Source organism: Schistocerca americana, chromosome 8 (assembly GCF_021461395.2).
Source record: "Schistocerca americana isolate TAMUIC-IGC-003095 chromosome 8, iqSchAmer2.1, whole genome shotgun sequence".
Lineage (NCBI taxonomy): Eukaryota > Metazoa > Arthropoda > Insecta > Orthoptera > Acrididae > Schistocerca > Schistocerca americana.
The window spans coordinates 96,133,530-96,157,577 of record NC_060126.1 but is presented as its reverse complement, the minus strand read 5'-3'; the positions used below and the strand labels follow the sequence as shown (position 1 = coordinate 96,157,577).

The 24,048-nt window shown below is 42.1% G+C and overlaps 1 protein-coding gene across 1 annotated transcript in view; it reads right to left on the bottom strand.

Moving 5' to 3' along the window:
* Nucleotides 1–14,937: 14,937 nt before the first annotated feature.
* The window catches only part of LOC124545590 (dynein regulatory complex subunit 2-like), a 123,188-nt gene continuing 114,077 nt past the window's right edge, over nt 14,938–24,048 (bottom strand). The window contains exons 7-8 of the mRNA XM_047124537.1: nt 19,427–19,600; nt 14,938–15,120 (exon numbers count right to left, since the gene is read on the bottom strand). Of these exons, the coding sequence (XP_046980493.1) occupies nt 14,938–15,120; nt 19,427–19,600 (357 nt within the window). The remainder of the gene's footprint in view (nt 15,121–19,426; nt 19,601–24,048) is intronic.

Sequence of the window (24,048 nt, the reverse complement as noted above, 5' to 3'; positions counted from 1 at the left end):
ACATAGAAAGCGTCACAGTGTAGGCAGGTCAGTTGGTAAATCACGTGGGTGCTTTCACACGTGGCTCTGCCTTTGATCGTGTACACCTTCCGGGTTATAGGACTGGAGTAGGTGGTGGTGGGAGGGTGCATGGGACAGGTTTTACACTGGGGGCAGTTACAAGGGTAGGAGCCAGAGGGTAGGGAAGGTGGTTTGGGGATTTCATATGGATGAACCAAGATGTTACGAAGGTTAGGTGGACGGCGGAAAGACACTCTTGGTGGAGTGGGGAGGATTTCATGAAGGATGGATCTCATTTCGGGGCAGGATTTGAGGTAGTCATATCCCTGCTGGGGAGCGACATTCAGAGTCTGATACAGTCCCGGAAAGTATCCTGTCACAAGTGGGGCACTTTTGGGGTTCTTCTGTGAGAGGTTCTGGGTTTGAGGGGATGAGGAAGTGGCTCTGGTTATTTGCTTCTGTACCAGGTCGGGAGGTTAGTTGTGGGATGCGAAAGCTGTTATCAGGTTGTTGGTGTAATGGTTCAGGGATTTAGGACTGGAGCAGACTCGTTTGCCACGAAGGCCTAGGCTGTAGGGAAGGGACCGTTTGATATGGAATGGGTGGCAGCTGTCATAATGGAGGTACTGTTGCTGGTTGGTGGGTTTGATGTGGACGGATGTGTGAAGCTGGCCATTGGACAGATGGAGGTCAACGTCAAGGAAAGTGGCATGGGATTTGGAGTAGGACCAGGTGAATCTGATGGAACCAAATGGCTCTGAGCACTATGGGACTTAACGTCTATGGTCATCAGTCCCCTAGAACTTAGAACTACTTAATCCTAACTAACCTAAGGACATCACACACATCCATGCCTGAGGCAGGATTCAAACCTATGACCGTAGCAGTCGCGCGGCTCCGAACTGAGCACCTAGAACCACTAGACCACCGCAGCCGGCCTGATGGAACCAAAGGAGTTGAGGTTGGAGAGGAAATTCTGGAGTTCTTCTTCACTGTGAGTCCAGATCATGAAGATGTCATCAATAAATCTGTACCAAACTTTGGGTTGGCAGGCTTGGGTAACCAAGAAGGCTTCCTCTAAGCGACCCAGAAATAGGTTGGCATACGAGGAGGCCATCCTGGTAGCCATGGCTGTTCCCTTTAATTGTTGGTATGTCTGGCCTTCAAAAGTGAAGAAGTTGTGAGTCAGGATGAAGCTGGCTAAGGTGATGAGGAAAGAGGTTTTAGGTAGGGTGGCAGGTGATCGGTGTGAAAGGAAGTGCTCCATTGCAGCGAGGCCCTGGATGTGCGTGATATTTGTGTATAGGGAAGTGGCATCAATGGTTACAAGGATCGTTTCCGGGGTAACAGACTGGGTAAGGATTCCAGGCGTTCGAGAAAGTGGTTGGTGTCTCTGATGAAGGATGGGAGACTGCATGTAATGGGTTGATGGTGTTGATCTACGTAGGCAGAGATACGTTCTGTGGGGGCTTGGTAACCAGCTACAATGGGGCGGCCGGGATATTTGGGTTTGTGAATTTTAGGAGGTAGGTAGAAGGTAGGAGTGCGATGTGTCGGTGGGGTCAGGAGGTTGATGGAGTCAGGTGAAAGGTTATGTAGGGGGCCTAAGGTTCTGAGGATTCCTTGAAGCTCCACCTGGACATCAGGAATGGGATTACCTTGGCAAACTTTGTATGTGGTGTTGTCTGAAAGCTGACGCAGTCCCTGAGCCACATACTCCCGACGATCAAGTACCACGGTCATGGAACCCTTGTCAGCCAGAAGAATGTTAATGGATCGGTCAGCTTTCAGATCACGGATAGCCTGGGCTTCGGCTGTGGTGATGTTGGGAGTAGGATTAAGGTTTTTCAAGAAAGATTGAGAGGCAAGGCTGGAAGTGAGAAATTTCTGGAAGGTTTGGAGAGGGTGATTTTGAGGAAGAGGAGGTGGGTCCGCTATGATGGAGGATGGAACTGTTCCAGGCAGGGTTCAATTTGGATAGTGTCTTGGGGAGTTGGATCATTAGGAGTGGGATCAGGATTATTTTTCTTCGTGGCAAAGTGATATTTCCAGCAGAGACTACGAGTGTAGGACAATAAATCTTTGACAAGGGCAGTTTGGTTGAATCTGGGAGTGGGGCTGCAGGTGAGGCCTTTGGATAGGACAGAGGTTTCGGATTGGGTGAGAGGTTTGGAGGAAAGTTTAACTACTGAATTGGGGTGTTGTGGTTCCACATTGTGTTGGCTAGAATTTTGATGTGTTTGGGGGAGTGGAGCTGGAAGTGGGAGATTGAGTAGATGGGAGAGACTGGGTTTGTGTGCAATGAGAGGAGGTTGAGGTTTGCTGGAAGGGTTGTGGAGGGTGAGTGAGTTGCCTTTCCGGAGGTGGGAAACCAGGAGATTGGATAGTTTTTTGAGGTGGAGGGTGGCATGCTGTTCTAATTTGCGGTTGGCCTGTAGGAGGATGCTATGAACAGCAGGTGTGGATGTGGGAGAGGAAAGACTGAGGCCTTTGATTAGGGATAGGAGTTGACGTGTGTGTTCATTGGCTGAGTCAATGTATAGGTGAAGGATTAGGCGGGTGAGGGCTATGGATTGTGCAGTTTGGAACTGGTATAGGGACTGATGGAAAGAAGGATTACAGCCAGAGATGGGAACTTTAAGTGTGAGGCCTTTGGGGGTAATGCCAAATGTCAGACAAGCCTGAGTAAATAAAATACGGGAGCATAATCTGGCTAGGGTGAAGGCATGTTTGCGGAGGGAATGTAAATAAAATGTAATGGGGTCGTTGTAGGGATGGTGTGAGGTTGACATGGTATTAGAAGGTGGAAAGGGTAACATGAGACTAAAGCGAAAATAAAAAAATAAAAGTAGATAGGGAGAGATAAAGGTGTGAAAAAAGTCGAAAAAGTGTTGGTTTGAGATGAGCTATGTTGATCCTGTGCTGAACTTCGGTTGGGGAACAACGATGGGTACAAAGGTTAGGTAGTTGTGTTGCCTCCAAAACATGTTAAAGGTTGGGGAAATTCAGGAAAATTTCGAAAAAACTGCGTGTAAATGTATTCAAAGGACTGGTTATGTGCTGGCAGATTGTGAAAATGAGGCTAACAATCGTCTGACGAAAAAATAATAACGTTTAGACCTGTGGGAAGCTGCTAAAAAGTAATCGGTTATGTGGGAAAAAACGGGAATGGAAATAAAACGAAAGTTGTTGGAAATAGCTGAAAAGGTTGTTTAATGGGTGAAAGGAACTGAAGCTGTGAAATAGTATTCACGAGTTTACACGAAATGTTTGTAAACTGGGAACAGTGGATTTTATAGCAGCGGTAATGTTGAAAGCGTTAAAAAATTTTAGGTTATGGTTTGGAAGTAAATTACATATTATTGAGTATATTTAGGCAGGATAAAATGTATGGTAGATTACGTAAAAAGGGAAGATTAATACAAAGTGAAACTACTTGTACAAACAAAAAGAGAAAGTGAGATGACAGAAAAGATTTCGAAATGCAACAGTGACAATAACAAACGTAATTGTTGGGTTCAAACTAATAATATAAATAATATAGAAAGAAACATTCCACATGGGAAAAATATATTAAAAACAAAGATTCCATGACTTACCAAACGGGAAAGCCCTGGTTAAACTACCTTTTCAGCTATTTCCAACAACTTTCGTTTTATTTCCATTCCCGTTTTTTCCCCCATAACCGATTACTTTTTAGCAGCTTCCCACAGGTTTAAACGTTATTATTTTTTCGTCAGACGATTGTTAGCCTCATTTTCATAATCTGCCAGCACATAACCAGTCCTTTGAATACATTTACACGCAGTTTTTTCGAAATTTTCCTGAATTTCCCCAACCTTTAACGTGTTTTGGAGGCAACACAACTACCTAACCTTTGCACCCATCGTTGTTCCCCAACCGAAGTTCAGCACAGGATCAACATAGCTCATCTCAAACCAACACTTTTTCGACTTTTTTCACACCTTTATCTCTCCCTATCTACTTTTATTTTTTTTATTTTCGCTTTAGTCTCATGTTACCCTTTCCACCTTCTAATACCATGTCAACCTCACACCATCCCTACAACGACCCCATTACATTTTATTTACATTCCCTCCGCAAACATGCCTTCACCCTAGCCAGATTATGCTCCCATTATTTATTTACTCAGGCTTGTCTGACATTTGGCATTACCTCCAAAGGCCTCACACTTAAAGTTCCCATCTCTGGCTGTAATCCTTGTTTCCATCAGTCCCTATACCAGTTCCAAACTGCACAATCCATAGCCCTCACCCGCCTAATCCTTCACCTATACATTGACTCAGCCAATGAACACACCCGTCAACTCCTATCCCTAATCAAAGTCCTCAGTCTTTCCTCTCCCACATCCACACCGGCTGTTCATAGCATCCTCCTACAGGCCAACCGCAAATTAGAACAGCATGCCACCCTCCACCTCAAAAAACTATCCAATCTCCTGGTTTCCCACCTCCGGAAAGGCAACTCACTCACCCTCCACAACCTTTCCAACAAACCTCAACCTCCTCTCATTGCACACAGACCCAGTCTCTCCTATCTACTCAATCTCCCACTTCCAGCTCCACTCCCCCAAACACATCAAAATTCTAGCCAACACAATGTGGAACCACAACACCCCAATTCAGTAGTTAACCTTTCCTCCAAACCTCTCTCCCAATCCGAAACCTCTGTCCTATCCAAAGGCCTCACCTTCAGCCCCACTCCCAGATTCAACCAAACTGCCCTTGTCAAAGATTTATTGTCCTACACTCGCATTCTCTGCTGGAAATATCACTTTCCCATGAGGAAAAATAATCCTGATCCCACTCCTAATGATCAAACTCCCCAAGACACTATCCAAATATAACCCTGCCTGGAACAGATCCATCCTCCATCACAGCGGGACCCACCTCCTCTTCCTCAAAATCACCCTCTCCGAATCTTCTAGGAATTTCTCACTTCCAGCCTTGCCTCTCAATCTTTCTTGAAAAACCTTAATCCTACTCCCAACATCACCACAGCCGAAGCCCAGGTTATCCGTGATCTGAAAGCTGACCGATCCATTATCATTCTTCTGGCTGACAAGGGTTCCACGACCGTGGTACTTGATCGTCGGGAGTATGTGGCTCAGGGACTGCGTCAGCTTTCAGACAACACCACATACAAAGTTTGCCAAGGTAATCCCATTCCTGATGTCCAGGCGGATCTTCAAGGAATCCTCAGAACCTTAGGCCCCCTACAAAACCTTTCACCTGACTCCAACAACCTCCTGACCCCACCGAACCTCGCACTCCTACCTTCTACCTACTTCCTAAAATTCACAAACCCAAACATCCCGGCCACCCCACTGTAGCTGGTTACCAAGCCCCACAGAACGTATCTCTGCCTACGTAGATCAACACCTTCAACCCATTACATGCAGTCTCCCATCCTTCATCAAAGACACCAACCACTTTCTCGAACGCCTGGAATCCTTACCCAGTCTGTTACCCCCGGAAACGATCCTTGTAACCATTGATGCCACTTCCCTATACACAAATATCGCGCACATCCAGGGCCTCGCTGCAATGGAGCACTTCCTTTCACGTCGATCACCTGCCACCCTACCTAAAACCTCTTTCCTCATCACCTTAGCCAGCTTCATCCTGACTCACAACTTCTTCACTTTTGAAGGCCAGACATACCAACAATTAAAGGGAACAGCCATGGCTACCAGGATGGCCTCCTCGTATGCCAACCTATTTCTGGGTCGCTTAGAGGAAGCCTTCTTGGTTACCCAAGCCTGCCAACCCAAAGTTTGGTACAGATTTATTGATGACATCTTCATGATCTGGACTCACAGTGAAGAAGAACTCCAGAATTTCCTCTCCAACCTCAACTCCTTTGGTTCCATCAGGCCGGCCGCGGTGGTCTAGTGGTTCTAGGTGCTCAGTTCGGAGCCGCGCGACTGCTACGGTCATAGGTTTGAATCCTGCCTCACGCATGGATGTGTGTGATGTCCTTAGGTTAGTTAGGATTAAGTAGTTCTAAGTTCTAGGGGACTGATGACCATAGACGTTAAGTCCCATAGTGCTCAGAGCCATTTGGTTCCATCAGATTCACCTAGTCCTACTCCAAATCCCATGCCACTTTCCTTGACGTTGACCCCCATCTGTCCAATGGCCAGCTTCACACATCCATCCACATCAAACCCACCAACAAGCAACAGTACCTCCATTATGACAGCTGCCACCCATTCCATATCAAACGGTCCCTTCCCTACAGCCTAGGCCTTCGTGGCAAACGAGTCTGCTCCAGTCCTGAATCCCTGAACCATTACACCAACAACCTGATAACAGCTTTCGCATCCCGCAACTACCCTCCTGACCTGGTACAGAAGCAAATAACCAGAGCCACTTCCTCATCCCCTCAAATCCAGAACCTCTCACAGAAGAACCCCAAAAGTGCCCCACTTGTGACAGGATACTTCCCGGGACTGTATCAGACTCTGAATGTCGCTCTCCAGCAGGGATATGGCTACCTCAAATCCTGCCCCGAAATGAGATCCATCCTTCATGAAATCCTCCCCACTCCACCAAGAGTGTCTTTCCGCCGTCCACCTAACCTTCGTAACATCTTGGTTCATCCATATGAAATCCCCAAACCACCTTCCCTACCCTCTGGCTCCTACCCTTGTAACCACCCCCAGTGTAAAACCTGTCCAATGCACCCTCCCACCACCACCTACTCCAGTCCTGTAACCTGGAAGGTGTACACGATCAAAGGCAGAGCCACGTGTGAAAGCACCCACGTGATTTACCAACTGACCTGCCTACACTGTGACGCTTTCTATGTGGGAATGACCAGCAACAAACTGTCCATTCGCATGAATGGACACAGGCAGACAGTGTTTGTTGGTAATGAGGATCACCCTGTGGCTAAACATGCCTTGGTGCACGGCCAGCACATCTTGGCACAGTGTTACACCGCCTGGGTTATCTGGATACTCCCCACTAACACCAACCTATCCGAACTCCGGAGGTGGGAACTTGCCCTTCAATATATCCTCTCTTCCCGTTATCCACCAGGCTTCAATCTCCACTAATTTCAAGTTGCCGCCACTCATACCTCACCTGTCATTCAACAACATCTTTGCCTGTGCACTTCTGCCTCGACTGACATCTCTGCCCAAACTCTTTGCCTTTAAATATGTCTGCTTGTGTCTGTATATGTGTGGATGGATATGTGTGTGTGTGTGCGAGTGTATACCCGTCCTTTTTTTCCCCTAAGGTAAGTCTTTCCGCTCCCGGGATTGGAATGACTCCTTACCCTGTCCCTGAAAACCCACATCGTTTCGTCTTTCCCTCTCCTTCCCTCTTTCCTGACGAAGAAACCGGGGGTTGCAAAAGCTCGAAATTTTGTGTGTGTGTGTGTGTGTGTGTGTGTGTGTGTGCGCGTGCTTTTTTATTGTGCCTCTCTACCAGCGCTTTCCCGTTTGATAAGTCATGGAATCTTTGTTTTTAATATATTTTTCCCATGTAGAATGTTTCTTTCTATTTTATTTATAGCATTTATTTATTTGGCATATGGCCTTACACCCCTATAGTAACTTCAGTATTACTGTCAACACGTAGTCGATCTTAGATATGTATTCTCTCCCATGCGAGGAGGGACTGTTGGTGAAAATACTGTGTGTCCAGTACCTTTAGAAAATTGATTTGTCTGAAGCATATCTGCATGTTCCTGTGGATGAAGAGTCTCAGAGAGTTCTGGTTTTGAATACTCCTTTTGGTCTCTGTCAATATATTTGCCTTCCTTTTGATGTGGCTACTGCCCCTACTATTTTCCCATGATTTTTACAGCACCTGACCATGCCTGTCCTGGGTTGCATTAACTATTGGGATGATATTGTTGTCATGGGCTCCTCCACAGTTGATTGCCGAAAAATTTGTGCACTTTGTTGTTTGTCTTACAGTCCTTAGGAACCTCACAAAATGTCAATTTTTTCAACCTTATATTGTTTATTTGGGGTTCAAGGTGTCACGTAATGCGTTTCACCCTCTGCCAGAATACATCTTTGCTGTTATGTCTACACCTAACCCTTCGGCCATGAAAGAGCTTTGAGGCCTTCCTAGGGAAGATAGCCAACTACCATAAATTCCTGCGGGGGAGGGAGTTGGGCAGCCAATTTGACCCACTCATTGTTATGCAAGAATGTACCATTTTGCTGGAATCCAGATTGTGAACGTACTTTTCAAATATTGAAAACCAAATTACTCTTGGTCCCTTGTTTAGCTATGTTCTCTCCTGACTAGCATATAGTTTTGGTAACAGTACAGCCTCAGCATGGTCCTCCTAGTGCACCAATATGCTAATGGCTATGAATGACCAGTTACTTTTGCCTCTAAATCTCTCATTCTGGCCCACTAATGTTACTCTCAGATGGAAAAAAAGGCTCTTGGCATACTCGCACTTCCTTTCCTGACAAGGCAGCATACTATTTACAATGCTGGGTGCTCTTCTTGTTTCACTACAATTATGAAATACATTTGCGACCTATGCCTAAACATGCCACTGCAGATGCCTTGTCTTTCCTTCCTGTGGGTCCTGATCCTAACTTTGATCATCAAGAATAGCTTTGCTTCCATCTTGATATTGGAATGCAGACCTCACTCCCCAATTACGAGCTCGTGCATAGCAGCTGCCATTGTCACCAAACCTGTTGTTCGCCAGGTGCTTTGATTTGTGCTAAAGGGCTGAGAAGATGAACTGTTGGGTTGGGCTTCAGACTCCCCGGTGCAACTATTTTTTCTTATGGTATCGACTCTGTTTTTGATGGTGTTTTGCTGTTTTCTACAGAAGACCTCTCTCCCAGAGTAGTCATTCCCACAGTGTTACTGTATGATCTTCTATGCTTTTGCCACCAGGGCCATTGGGGAGTTTTGCACACAAACTGTTACCTAAGAGACACATTTTTATCCAGGGGTTGATAGTGAAATTTTCTGTTTTGTCACAGCATGTGAGTGGTATTCCTGACAACAGGCAGCTGCCAGGATGGTTCTGTCCCTCTGGCCTACTCCATCACAGCAATGGGAACGCATTCATGTAGGCTTGAATTCCTATTGGTCTAGGTTGTGGATACATTTTCTCATTTCCTTACATTATCTGGTGTGTATTGATGTCAGGGAAGGTTACAATTCATACACTTTTGAGTGTTTTTTCTGTTGAGGGGTTACCTTGTCCCTTAGTTTTCAATAAAGCACCCCAGTTCGTTTCTCACACCTTTCAATTGTTTTGTTCCTGTCACAGCATTTGTCATGTTACAGATCCACCATTCCACCCTTAATCAAATGGTGAGGTGGAATGACTAGTGCATAAATTCAAGTCCCAAATTAAAATTTTGCTGTGGATTCTTTGCCAGATGACGCCCTTTTCCATTTTCTGAGCACATATTGCTTCATGCCTATGGGGGAGCAGAGCCTGGCTGAGATGCTTCACAGCCGGTAACCATAGACACTCCTCCACCATCTGCAGCATGCACAGCGCCTGCTGCAGTTAAGTTCATCCAGTCACTTCATGTTAGGATTGCTGGAGTGGGCACAAGGGTTTGGTCACCAGCACAAGTAGATAAAAGCCACTGCTGTCTGCCACCAGGGTCTCCGTCTTTGTACCGTGCATACAGTCTACAGGCTGTTGACATGCCACATTGATCAGTTGTGCTCCTGCTTGTTGCTGGAAGCTGTTAATTCATGGGTGCAGCGCCCGTCGCTGCAGTCCACCCCACTACCCTCCATCTCGAGCTCATCATTGCCCACTGTGGAGGTGCCTCCATCCCATTGGCTCTTTCCTCCATGTGCAGCACCCTGGAGCTACAATTTCCTGGCACCAGGTGCCTGTCCACCTTTGACCTGGGGTCCATTGATGCAGTTTGCTTTTCCAGCCAAGCTGCTTCCACTGGCCCCCTCGCCATATTGTCTCAGTCATCATCACCAGTGGATCCAGCCCCATATCCTCTGCACTGGGACCTGCCGGCTGATGATAACACAAAGATCGTAATGGCACCCTCCTCCTTGGTGCTCTCATCGGGTGCTGCATTGACCCACTGCCCTCCGACATGCCCTTGTCTCCACAAATTCTGGCTCTATGCTCCAGCGGTCTACCGTGGTCTAGGGGTAGCGTCTTTGATTCATAATCAACACGTCTTCGGCCCCAGGTTCGATCCCTGCCACTGCCTAAATTTTGATAAATAATCAGCATTGGCGGCCGAAGACTTCTGGCATAAGAAGTCAGCCTCATTCTGCCAACGGCCTTGTCAAAGAGGGTGGAGGAGTGGATAGAGGTTCAGGGCACTCTCTTGTCCTAGGGGTGGGACATTGCCCCTAAAGTTGGAAGAATCAGCAATGATCAACGACATGAGGATGCAGAAGGCAATGGAAACCACTGCATTAAAGACACGTAATGTGTATCCACACGACATGTGGCCTGTAATTGAAGAAGTGTCATGATGCTCTCCATTGGCAAAAGATTATGGAATAGTACCCCATTCAGATCTCTGGGAGGGGACTGCCAAGGGGGAGGTTACCATGAGAAAAAGATTGAATAATCAACGAAAGGATAATGTTCTACGAGTCAGGGCATGGAATGTCAGAAGCTTGAACGTGGTAGGGAAACTAGAAAATCTGAAAAGGGAAATGCAAAGGCTCAATCTAGATATAGTAGGGGTCAGTGAAGTGAAGTGGAAGGAAGACAAGGATTTCTGGTCATATGAGTATCGGGTAATACCAACAGCAGCAGAAAATGGTATAACAGGTGTAGGATTCGTTATGAATAGGAAGGTAGGGCAGAGGGTGTGTTACTGTGAACAGTTCAGTGACCGGGTTGTTCTAATCAGAATCGACAGCAGACCAACACCGACAACGATAGTTCAGGTACACATGCCGACGTCGCAAGCTGAAGATGAACAGATAGAGAAAGTGTATGAGGATATTGAAAGGGTAATGCAGTATGTAAAGGGGGATGAAAATCTAATAGTCATGGGCGACTGGAATGCAGTTCTAGGGGAAGGAGTAGAAGAAAAGGTTACAGGAGAATATGGGCTTGGGACAAGGAATGAAAGAGGAGAAAGACTAATTGAGTTCTGTAACAAGTTTCAGCTAGTAATAGTGAATACCCTATTCAAGAATCACAAGTGGAGGAGGTATACTTGGAAAAGGCCGGGAGATATGGGAGGATGTCAATTAGACTACATCATGGTCAGATAGAGATTCTGAAATCAGATACTGGATTGTAAGGCGTACCCAGGAGCAGATATAGACTCAGATCACAATATAGTAGTGATGAAGAGTAGGCTGAAGTTCAAGACATTAGTCAGGAAGAATCAATACGCAAAGAAGTGGGATACGGAAGTACTAAGGAATGACGAGATACATTTGAAGTTCTCTAACACTATAGATACAGCAATAAGGAATAGCGCAGTAGGCAGCACAGTTGAAGAGGAATGGACATCTCTAAAAAGGGCCATCACAGAAGTTGGGAAGGAAAACATAGGTACAAAGTAGGTAACTGCGAAGAAACCATGGGTAACAGAAGAAATACTTCAGTTGATTGATGAAAGGAGGAAGTACAAACATGTTCCGGGAAAATCAGGAATACAGAAATACAAGTCGCTGAGGAATGAAATAAATAGGAAGTGCAGGGAAGCTAAGGTGAAATGGCTGCAGGAAAAATGTGAAGACATTGAAAAAGATATGATTGTCGGAAGGACAGACTCAGCATACAGGAAAGTCAAAACAACCTTTGGTGACATTAAAAGCAACGGTGGTAACATTAAGAGTGCAACGGGAATTCCATTGTTAAATGCAGAGGAGAGAGCAGATAGGTGGAAAGAATACATTGAAAGCCTCTATGAGGGTGAAGATTTGTCTGATGTGATAGAAGAAGAAACAGGAGTTGATTTAGAAGAGATAGGGGATCCAGTATTAGAATCGGAATTTAAAAGAGCTTTGGAGGACTTACAGTCAGATAGGGCAGAAGGGATAGATAACATTCCATCAGAATTTCTAAACTCATTGGGGGAAGTGGCAACAAAACGACTATTCACGTTGGTGTGTAGAATATATGAGTCTGGCGATATACCATCTGACTTTCGGAAAAGCATCATCCGCACAATTCCGAAGACGGCAAGAGCTGACAAGTGCGAGAATTATCGCACAATCAGCTTAACAGCTCATGCATCGAAGCTGCTTACAAGAATAATATACAGAAGAATGGAAAAGAAAATTGAGAATGCGCTAGGTGAGGATCAGTTTGGCTTTAGGAAAAGTAAAGGGACGAGAGGGGCAATTCTGATGTTATGGCTAATAATGGAAGCAAGGCTAAAGAAAAATCAAGACACTTTCATAGGATTTGTCGACCTGGAAAAAGTGTTCGACAATATAAAATGGTGCAAGCTGTTCGAGATTCTGAAAAAAGTGGGGGTAAGCTATAGGGAGAGATGGGTCATATACAATATGTACAACAACCAAGAGGGAATAGTAAGAATGGACGATCAAGAACGAAGTGCTCGTATTAAGAAGGGTGTAAGACAAGGCTGTAGCCTTTCGCCCCTACTCTTCAATCTGTACATTGAGGAAGCAATGATGGAAATAAAAGAAAGGTTCAGGAGTGGAATTAAAATACAAGGTGAAAGGATATCAATGATACGATTCGCTGATGACATTGCTATCCTGAGTGAAAGTGAAGAAGAATTAAATGGACTGCTGAACGGAATGAGCAGTCTAATGAGTACACAGTATGGTTTGAGAGTAAATCGGAGAAAGACGAAGGTAATGAGAAGTAGTAGAAATGAGAACAGCGAGAAACTTAACATAAGGATTGATGGTCACGAAGTCAATGAAGTCAAGGAATTCTGCTACCTAGGCAGTAAAATAACCAATGACGGATGGAGCAAGGAGGACATCAAAAGCAGACTCGCTATGGCAAAAAAGGCATTTCTGGCCAAGATAAGTCTACTAATATCAAATACCGGCCTTAATTTGAGGAAGAAATTTCTGAGGATGTACGTCTGGAGTACAGCATTGTATGCTAGTGAAACATGGACTGTGGGAAAACTGGAACAGAAGAGAATCGAAGCATTTGAGATGTGGTGCTATAGACGAATGTTGAAAATTAGGTGGACTGATAAGGTAAGGAATGAGGAGGTTATACGCAGAATCGGAGAGGAAAGGAATATGTGGAAAACACAGATAAGGAGAAGGGACAGGATGATAGGACATCTGCTAAGACATGAGGGAATGACTTCCATGGTACTAGAGGCAGTTGTAGAGGGCAAAAACTGTAGAGGAAGACAGAGATTGGAATACGTCAAGCAAATAATTGAGGACGTAGGTTGCAAGTGCTACTCTGAGATGAAGAGGTTAGCACAGGAAAGGAATTTGTGGCGGGCCGCATCAAACCAGTCAGTAGACTGATGGAAAAAAAAAAGCTCCAGTGCCTGCCCAGCATATTGTCCTGCCTGCCCCCACCATTGGCATCAGCTGCCATCACTCCAGATCCAATGGATGTGTGTGTTATTGGGCTGCCGGCATCTCCTCCACCACCTGGGTGCCCTTTTCACTGTACTCTGCTACTAGTGCAAGTGAGAGTGAGTGCACCAAGTGTAGTGCCGCAGTGTGTGTGTGTGTGTGTGTACTTAAATCAGCTGCCAACTGTATGAGCATGGGCCAGCCACTCAGAGCCAGACAGAGAACATGCTGTCTACCACAGACTCTCACCTATATAAACATGAAGCAGTGCTGGGTCACCCTCACTATGTTCTTTTAGTTGTACTACTCACATCAGTTGTTCTGTGTATTGCTCATGTTACACCTTTTGTACACGTCTTTTGTCTTGTTATGTATGGATGTGACTAAAGCAATATTTGCATTACTTGCATCAGTTTTGTGTATTACTTGGTTACTTCAGACTACATCATCTTTCCCTGAAGGCTGGGGTGGGGAGGGGAGGGGAGGGGAGGGGAGGAGAGGTGGGGGGACAGGACGGGAGTGCCCTTGGTACGTTTCTCATTATTATACTTTCCACATGCATGCAAAACAAACCTGTAGTGGTTAAAATTATATCAATTTCAACGAGGCACTCCTGCTTATATTATTTTGATCAAAAACTATTTTTTGTTTTGTTTTGAAGGCCTACAGAAAATTTTAATCGCTTGTTACAGAAAATTATTTGTTTTCAATGAAAGATACTGGCCTGAAAGTAAGGGCTACAATAGTTAAGTTACAGCTGGGCTTATGTTGATTGAGCTTAGTGAATCTATAATGTGATATCTGAATATTTCAGAAATCAGTATTAAGTCACCAGATACAGTAATATTTTTCTTGATCGAGTTAATGTCTTCCAAAAGTTAACTTCATGCGAGTACAAAACTGTTTGTCTTCATCTGGTAACCTATTTCCACAAACAATAACTGTATTTTTCCATTGCTTTAGCATTTCAATTGTAGAGAGTTCTACATCTTTTTCACATTATTATATTTTGTTACACTACGGAATTCCATATTTCCTCAGACATGTATACAGCTATCCCCATGACTGGACATTTTCCTACTAAACTTGAATAATTTTTCACTCAAAACACTAGATTTTAAATTAAATGTCTGATAACATAAAATATATTATACTATATATATGATTAAAATGCAGTAAATAAATGAATGTCATAAATAAACCCATAGCACTGCATCATAGTCGAAATAGTGGAATTGTGGAATTTGCATGAGAATAGAATACACAGTTTTCATTCATAGTGCTAATTTTATTCTGTATGATAGATATCAGATTGGAAAAAAATGAAGAGAGAAACACACATAAAAATGATTGCATATCATGATCCAATAATTTAGAATATGCTCTTGTTGTTATTGACAGTGCATTTATATCTGAACAAGAATGTTAGTGCAGGTTAGAATGGAAGCTGTACTTCCTTGTGAGGAGCAAGTTCTTGAAGATAATTGCACAGTGCTTGTCTCAGTTCTCTGTTCTCTTCCTGGAGTTGATTGTGGACCAGCTGTAGCTCTGTGTGACGCATTTGCACCTTTGCAACTTTTTGCCAGAAATGATCCATCAGAGTAAGAGTGTCACTCGTCTGTGAAATTTTTCATGTAATATTAGTTTACCATTGGAAAAAGAATTTAAACAGTGTATTTGTGAATGTAATCATTTATATTTTGCAATAAAAATGATTAATTCAAAATCTGAACAGGGAAAAGTGTTAAGAGAAATCAATTCCCATTAAAAATTCCCATGTTGTCCAGATAAAAAATTTTAATAGATGTGTAAATAATACAAGACAAACAACTAAATGACAGGTGTACAGTGTTAAAAATACATCTGAGTTTGAGTGACTTCATGGTAGATTTTCTTAAATAAAGATTGTTTCTTATCTATTTTCATCTCTCTACCATTTCAGTGATTGCAACACATTCTATTAAGAAATATATATTGATAAAAACAAAGATGATGTGACTTACCGAACAAAAGCGCTGGCAGGTCAATAGGAACACAAACAAACACAAACATACACACAAAATTCTAGCTTTCACAACCAACAGTTGCCTCATCAGGAAAGACGGAAGGAGAGGGAAAGACGAAAGGATGTGGGTTTTAAGGGAGAGGGTAAGGAGTCATTCCAATCCCGGGAGCGGAAAGACTTACCTTAGGGGGAAAAAAGGGTCAGGTATACACTCGCACACACACACACACATATCCATCCGCACATACAGACACAAGCAGACGTATTTAAAGAAGGTTTTAAGGGGGAAGGTAAGGAGTCATTCCAATCCTGGGAGCGGAAAGACTTACCTTAGGGGGAAAAAAGGGTCAGGTATACACTCGCACACACACACATATCCATCCACACATACAGACACAAGCAGACGTATTTATAAATACGTCTGCTTGTGTCTGTATGTGTGGATGGATATGTGTGTGTGTGCGAGTGTATACCTGACACTTTTTTCCCCCTAAGGTAAGTCTTTCCGCTCCCGGGATTGGAATGAATCCTTACCCTCCCCCTTAAAACCCACATCCTTTCGTCTTTCCCTCTCCTTCCCTCTTACCTGATGAGGCAACCGTTGGTTGCGAAAGCTAGAATTTTGTGTGTATGTTTGTGTTTGTTTGTGTTCCTATCAACCTGCCAGCGCTTTTGTTCGGTAAGTCACATCATCTTTGTTTTTATATATATTTTTTCCCCCATGGAATGTTTCCCTCTATTATAGAAATATATATTGAGGTAGATTAAAACTGAAGAAACTGCAAAAAGGTAGGAATTTAAGGAGATGGGACCTGGATAAACTGACTAAACCAGAGGTTGTACAGAGTTTTAGGGAGAGCGTAAGGGAACAAATGGCTGAAATGGGGGAAAGAAATACAGTAGAAGAAGAATGGGTAGCTTTGAGGGATGAAGTAGTGAAGGCAGCCGAGGCTCAAGTAGGTAGAAAGACGAGGGCTAGTTGAAATCCTTGGGTAACAGAAGAAATATTGAATTTAATTGATGAAAGGAGAAAATATAAAAATGCACTAATTGAAGCAGGCAAAAAGGAATACAAACGTCTCAAAAGTGAGATCGACAGGAAGTGCAAAATGGCTAAGCAGGGATGGCTAGAGGATAAATTAAGGATGTAGAGGCTTGTCTCACTAGGGGTAAGATAGATACTGCCTACAGGAAAATTAAAGAGACCCTTTGAGAAAAGAGAATCACTTGTATGAATATCAAGAGCTCAGATGGAAACCCAGTTCTAAGCAAAGAAGGGAAAGCAGAAAGGTGGAAGGAGTATATAGAGGGTCTATACAAGGGCAATGTACTTGAGGACAATATTATGGAGATGGAAGAGGATGTAGATGAAGATGAAATAGGAGATACGATACTGCGTGAAGAGTTTGACAGAGCACTGAAAGACCTAAGTCGAAACAAGGCCCCTGGAGTAGACAACATTCCATTAGAACTGCTGATTGCCTTGGGAGAGCCAGTCCTGACAAAACTCAACCATCTGGTGAGCAAGATGTATGAGACAGGCGAAATACCCTCAGACTTCAAGAAAAATATAATAATTCCAATCCCAAAGAAAGCAGGTGTTGACAGATGTGAAAATTACTGAACTATCAGTTTAATAAGTCATGGCTGCAAAATACTAACACGAATTCTTTACAGACGAATGGAAAAACTAGTAGAAGCTGACCTTGGGGAATATCAGTTTGGATTCTGTAGAAATATTGGAACACGTGAGGCAATACTGACTGTACAGCTTATCTTAGAAGCTAGATTAAAGAAAGGCAAACCTACGTTTCTAGCATTTATAGACTTAGAGAAAGCTTTCGACAATGTTGACTGGAATACTCTCTTTCAAATTCTGAAGGTGGCCGGGGTAAAATATAGGGAGCGAAAGGCTATTTACAATTTGTATAGAAATTTGAGGGGCATGAAAGGGAAGCAGTGGTTGGGAAGGGAGTGAGACAGGGTTGCAGCCTCTCCTCGGTGTTATTCAATCTGTATATTGAGCAAGCAGTGAAGGAAACAAAAGAAAAATTCGTAGGAGGTATTAAAATCCATGGAGAAGAAATAAAAACTTTGAGGTTCGCCGATGACATTGTAATTCTGTCAGAGACAGCAAAGGACTTGGAAGAGCAGGTGAATGGAATGGATAGTGTCTTGAAGGGAGGATATAAGATGAACATCAACAAGAGCATAACGAGGATAATGGAATGTAGTCGAATTAAGTTGGGTGATGCTGAGGGAATTAGATTAGGAAATGAGACACTTGAAGTAGTAAAGAAGTTTTGCTATTTGGGGAGCAAAATAACTGATGATGGTTGAAGTAGAGAGGATATAAAATGTAGACTGGCAATGGCGAGGAAAACGTTTCTGAAGAAGAGAAATTTGTTAACATCGAGTATAGATTTAAGTGTCAGGAAGTCATTTCTGAAAGTATTTGTATGGAGTGTAGCCATGTATGGAAGTGAAACATGGACGATAAATAGTTTAGACAAGAAGAGAATAGAAGCTTTCAAAATGTGGTGTTACAGAAGAATGTTGAAGATTAGATGGGTAGATCACATAACTAATGAGGAGGTGCTGAATGGGATTGGGGAGAAGAGAAGCTTGTGGCACAATTTGACTAGAGGAAGGGATTGGTTGGTAGGACATGTTCTGAGGCATCAAGGAATCACCAATTTAGTATTGAAGGGCAGCGTGGAGGGTAAAAATCGTAGAGGGAGACCAAGAGATGAATACACCAAGCAGATTCAGAAGGATGTAGGTTGCAGTAGGTACTGGGAGATGAAGAAGCTTGCACAGGATAGAGTAGCATGGAGAGCTGCATCAAACCAGTCTCAGGACTGAAGACCACAACAACAACAACATATGGAGATTCTAGTTGTTTATAAATGTAAAGAAGAGAATACACATACTGGCATAGGAAATTCATATGAGGGTGGATCAAAGAGTAATGACTCCTGTGTCATAAAAATTTTAATAATGAATGCGCAATAGCGGAATTAGTACAGGTCATAGCCTGAACTGCCCTGAACAACACTATCATTCGACATAGTCACAATGCATTTATACACATTTGTGCTTTTATTGAACCCATGCAACAAAACCAGTTTGGAAAAATTCAGGGTTTTGCTCTTTAAGTTTCTTATGTATGGTTGTATAGGTTTTGCTGTTGATCATGAACTCTAATGCATCTGTGTTCTCAAGTCATTTCATCACAATGACCTCAATTTGCATCTGTTACAAATGTTGTCTGCCACCCAACACTGAACGTTGCTGACATCCATTACAGTGTCCCCATACACATTTTCCATGGATAAGTTAAAACAGCTTTAAAATCATTGATCAAAAAGCAAAATCTGAATCTCTTCCAAACTGATTTAGATGCCTGGGTTCTATGATAGCACAAATGTGTACAAATGCTTATTCATTATTAATTTTTTATCACACAGGAGGCATTACTTTTTGATTCATCCTAATATTTATATTTGTAAGTGATCATTGAATATTGAATCTTTCAAATCTCTTCCTAATAAAGGAAGAAGACAACTGAAAAATCAGTGCAGTTGCAGTGGTTACAAGAATTGACTCTTGTTTCTCTCCTGACTAAAATCTTTGTCCATTAGCTGCTTGTTGTGTCTTTCTTTGCTAATGTCTAGCAATCAGAAGAAATATGTTCCTGTGTTGTGGGTCTCCTCTCTGATTCATGCCTTTATTTCTATGTTGCTGTCAGAAGGAAGATTGTTCCCTTCTCTAGAGGAGTGCACTTAACAGTGCGTGAAGTGATGTTTGACATCGTCATTTCTAAAATACTATTTCTGATTATCTTTTATCAGAGTGTGATAAAAAATGAAATCCTCATCTACACTTGCCTACTGACTATTAATATTTGTTCACTCACCCCCTGTAACTGCTCCATTATCATAGCCCTTTGCATCTCTTGTCCTGTAGCATCTGGAACTTCTACTGAAGATTTTTGAAATGGTACCACTTTCTCCTCTTGCAGCTCATATTTGCGGCAAAGAGTTGTCAACTCCAGAATAAGTTCTGCCTTCTTTTGCAACTGTTGCAGTCTCTAGAATTAAAATGAAATGATGTTTACAGCATATATTAAAAATATGCAAAATGACTGGCCAGTACATACCTTTGAGACCAAACTTCCAGTACTGTCAGACTTAAGTTAAAGCTACCTGCTTTGCAGATGATGGAAAACAAAGATGAAGAGGGAAGATGGAGTAGGAAAGTAAGGACTGTGTTGCTGTTCCCCTCTCTCAATGCACCTGTTTGAACTCCTACCTAGTCAGGATAATTTTGTCAACATCAATTGATATATAAATCAAATGATTATTGGTTCATCAATTGATCGATTGTTACTGATTGTCTGATAATCCCTTCCTCTTCATCCTGCCTCTGTGGCTTTGCCAAGATAACCACTAACAGACTTTATTGTAAAATGTTGCAATTGTGGGTCTACACAAGTTGTGGTGATGTTTATTTCCAGGAAGAAAAGCTTGTTCCCATGTCTTTATGGAATGGTTGTGCATGTGTTGGTCTACATGTTCATAAAAGTGTTTGTGAGAAAATTTTTCCCAATTCTTGGTGGAGGGATGACACATGAGTCTGGAACATGTGTACTACTGTTTCTTTTTGTGTTTGTGGCAAAGTAAAACATTTATTAAAGTGTCTGAAGGCACTGTACATGATTGACTTGTTGTATAGCACATTTATTAAAGTGTCTGAAGGCACTGCACATGATTGACTTGTTATATAGCACAAGATTTCCCCCCCCCCCCCCTCCCCTTCCCTGTCTCTCACTCCCCCCCCCCCCCCCCCTCCCTACCTCACTCAACATCAAAACCAATATTTAACACTTTTTTCCATGTGATTCTCTGTATGAGATATGTAAACAGATATTTTGTATTTTGTGATTCTGCTGCTTAGAAGGAACCAACTATAGTGCATGGCTTATAACCTCCAAGAATATATTTTCTTGGATTTGTTTCTTCAAGCTCATCAACTCATCAGATGCACACTGATGCCCAATCACTGTGAAATGTTCCCATGTCACTACAGGGAAAGCACATGCTGAGACCAGGGGTAAACATGGTAATGGACCCCACAAACTTAAGAGTGTAACAGCAATCAGAGTTGTGTGCTGAACCGAGACTTGAACTTGGGACCTTTGCTTTTTGGGGCAAGTGCACTACCAACTGAGCTACCTAAGCACGAGTCACGATCCATACTCACAGCTCCAATTCTGGTAGTACCTCATCTTCTACCTTCCAAACTTCACAGAAGCTCTCCTGTGAACCTTGCAGAACTAGCACTCCTGGAATCAGAGTTCATGTACATACACAATTGTTCAAAGGGCATCCTGCCATTACAGCTTCCATGACAGTGAGAAACTATTGATCTGAAGATGTTAATGTCAACAAGTTGCATCAGATATACTTGAACAAATTCATGGACAGTCCAGTATCCTACGAATATTATTTAATTTTTGTGACAAAATATAACATACGTTTTGGCTACCCAAGGACTCTGCAGGATCTGATTAAGAAGAGAAAATGGTTTTATGGTCAAAATGAACTACACAAAAGAGTGGTTGACAAGTTTTATGAAATTAAGCAGACCGAATGGCAGATGTGTGGAAAAATTGAAAACAGAGGTGCAACTATGAATTATCAGAAAAATCCACCATTTCCCAATATCTGAAGAGGTGGAGTTTACTACCAATGGCAACTGTCATTTTGCTCATTTAATGGACATTGTCTTGCTACAGGAAAGCCCACGTTCTATACCTACAATCAAACCATTTCAAACAAAGGTTCAAATGAAATTTAGTCTATGCTATGGCATTGTGGTACTAATGCCATATCCAGCAGTACATGTGAACTCCATGTATTCTGTGATTATTGCTCAATACAGAACAAAAACTACAGTTCTTTTCATTTCTGTCATTTATTGGTGCCTGCTAAAGGAAGGTTTGACTACATCCACATAACTTTTTCAGTGAAGGGTCATTTCTACCTTGAATGTGACAAAAATATTGCCTAGTGATCACAAAGACAACATGCAAAATGCCAAATGACTGGTCTCAAGTAATAAAAATTCAAGAAGACTTCCAGGACCCTTTGTTATAGTGGACTGTAGGCAAGACCTTGTCTGGATGTAGAACCATTGGCTCTAACCCACAATAGTATCACTGCCCCACTGCAGCAAGAACAACTGTATCTTTGCCCAATCAGTTTTCTGTAGTGCACTCTCTGTGCTGCATGCATTGTGCATACACTGTGAGAATAGAAGTTTTTGTAGTAAGTGACGAGACTGCGAGTGATTATTTATTGTTATAATTACCACGCGTGCTCTCCACCACCTACAACCTTTTTCTTCAGTGGTGACAGTTTCTGAGTGAAAGTTTCAAGAAGAATGTCCTTTCAGTCAAAGACCTATCACACAGTCCCTCGTGATGCAGAATGATAAACTGGCCCACTTGCAATGGCCATATGTTTGTCCATATAAAACCTACAAGATCACTGATGCTCCTCAACTCCAAGAATTAGAGAACTTCCTATCTCTGCACAGTTGTCTACAGCTTCTTGGCATCCTGAAATCAAAGTATGGTGATTTGCAAATTTTGAAGCAGTTTTGTGGCCCAGAAGCTCAACAGTATTTTAGTTGATTATCAGCTGGCAAAATCCATGATGAAGATGAGTGAGGTAATGTTTCATAATATTACAAATGCATTTAACTATGGACGTAGAGTTTTTCCAGTTGTTTATATAGTAGTATAAATAAATGTTACTTCTTTCATATTATTAGCTAACAAGTGCGCTGCCATATACAAAGCCCAACAATAGTTTCTCTGCTTTTAAATTCATTCAAGTATTGTAAGGACTTTTGTAATAATTGTTACCTTGCAAAATTAGTTCAGTGTATGCTATATTAATTGTTTTCACTGTCATATTGCATCATTGCAAGTAGATCTACTATTATGTTAAGATAAAAGATTGCTTTATTGAATATGTCCTGTGCATCAAGTATAAAAGTGATACATTCATAGTAATATTCAGAAAAAGGAATAATTTTTAAGCTTTTAAAGTCATTTATGACTGGACTTAGATCATTTTTACTTTGCAAGTTTTGTGTATTGTTGTGCAATACATTTTTTCTTTGTTGTACTGCACTACTGTAAGTGGTCATTATGCCATGCTATAAGATATAAAGTAAGCATGAATTTAGGGGGGAAATCTAAAAACCTGATAACAGTCCACAAAGTTTAAAATTTAATTTTCTCAGCATGTTCCAAACTGGACTTGGACCATTATTCTTGTATACCCTGACTGAGCTTTGTCCGCAATGTAATTTTACAAGCTCAAGTCACATGTCAAAGCACACCTTATATCTGACAAAGTAACCAGTACGTGTGCCAACATCCCATTTCTCAGGAAGCAATTTCTAATGAGTTCTATGTCATCAGCAAAAAAACATCTTAAATTTAAGTTTACCCTATCTCCAATATTACTGACGTAAATTAGGAACAACAGTGGTCTTCATTTACTTCCTTGTGGTATCTCTCTCTCTATCATTGCTACATTTGATGTGTAGCTTTCCACCCACCTCTAGATGTTTCTGTCTTGTGGATATTCTCTTCTTTATCTTCTCCAGAGGTTTGGAGGGATCAATGGCTATACAATCAAGCTGCGCACTCCTGTCATTCACTTTTGATACAGCCTGCTGAAATTCAGTTAGCTGTGACTCATGTGAAAGTCCTATTCTGAATTCATGCTGGCTCCTACATCACCACCTTAGTCCTGCATATACTCTCGAATATATTTACTACAGTCCTTTGAAGTATTTTACTTAAAGTTCAGGTAGGCCTCATATGTTGTAGTTTTTGCTATTGTCCCTTGCTATTTTCCCTTGTATATAGGAATTACTACTCATTCCCTACATCTGGGAGCACACTATTATTTATGTAGATATCAAATAGGAATCTTATGTATGACAAACAATGCTGCAACCCATGATTTTTAGTATTTCTCCACTTACTCTGTCCATTGTGCTGCCTTCCTTGGTCATAATTCTTTATGGCTGTATATATTTCCCTCTTTGAAAACATTCCTCTCTTGTCCCAGGAGATTCAATGAGGAAATTAAGACGTATGTAGGCAGTGGAGTGGTAAAAGAAATGAATTTAGTGTAAAAGTACTTGGTTTAACAGTTCAAAGCAGTGTGAAACAGGGCATACTTATTGACTCTTAAGCATGTAAGCTATCTAAGAATCACTGTGATTAGAAAATTTTGCAAAGATATTGTTATTCTAAAGATTCCATAAAATACTTTATTTTCCTCACACATGAACTATGGGAATCAAACTTTGGGGAGCAACAACCAAATAATTCTCAATAAGTTACTGATTGTTCAAAAAAAAAAAAAAAAAGGACTATAAGGATCATGTATAGAGATAAACACAAGGAATCTTGCTGTGGCTTGTTTTCAAAAGCTGATGTACTGAGCATAA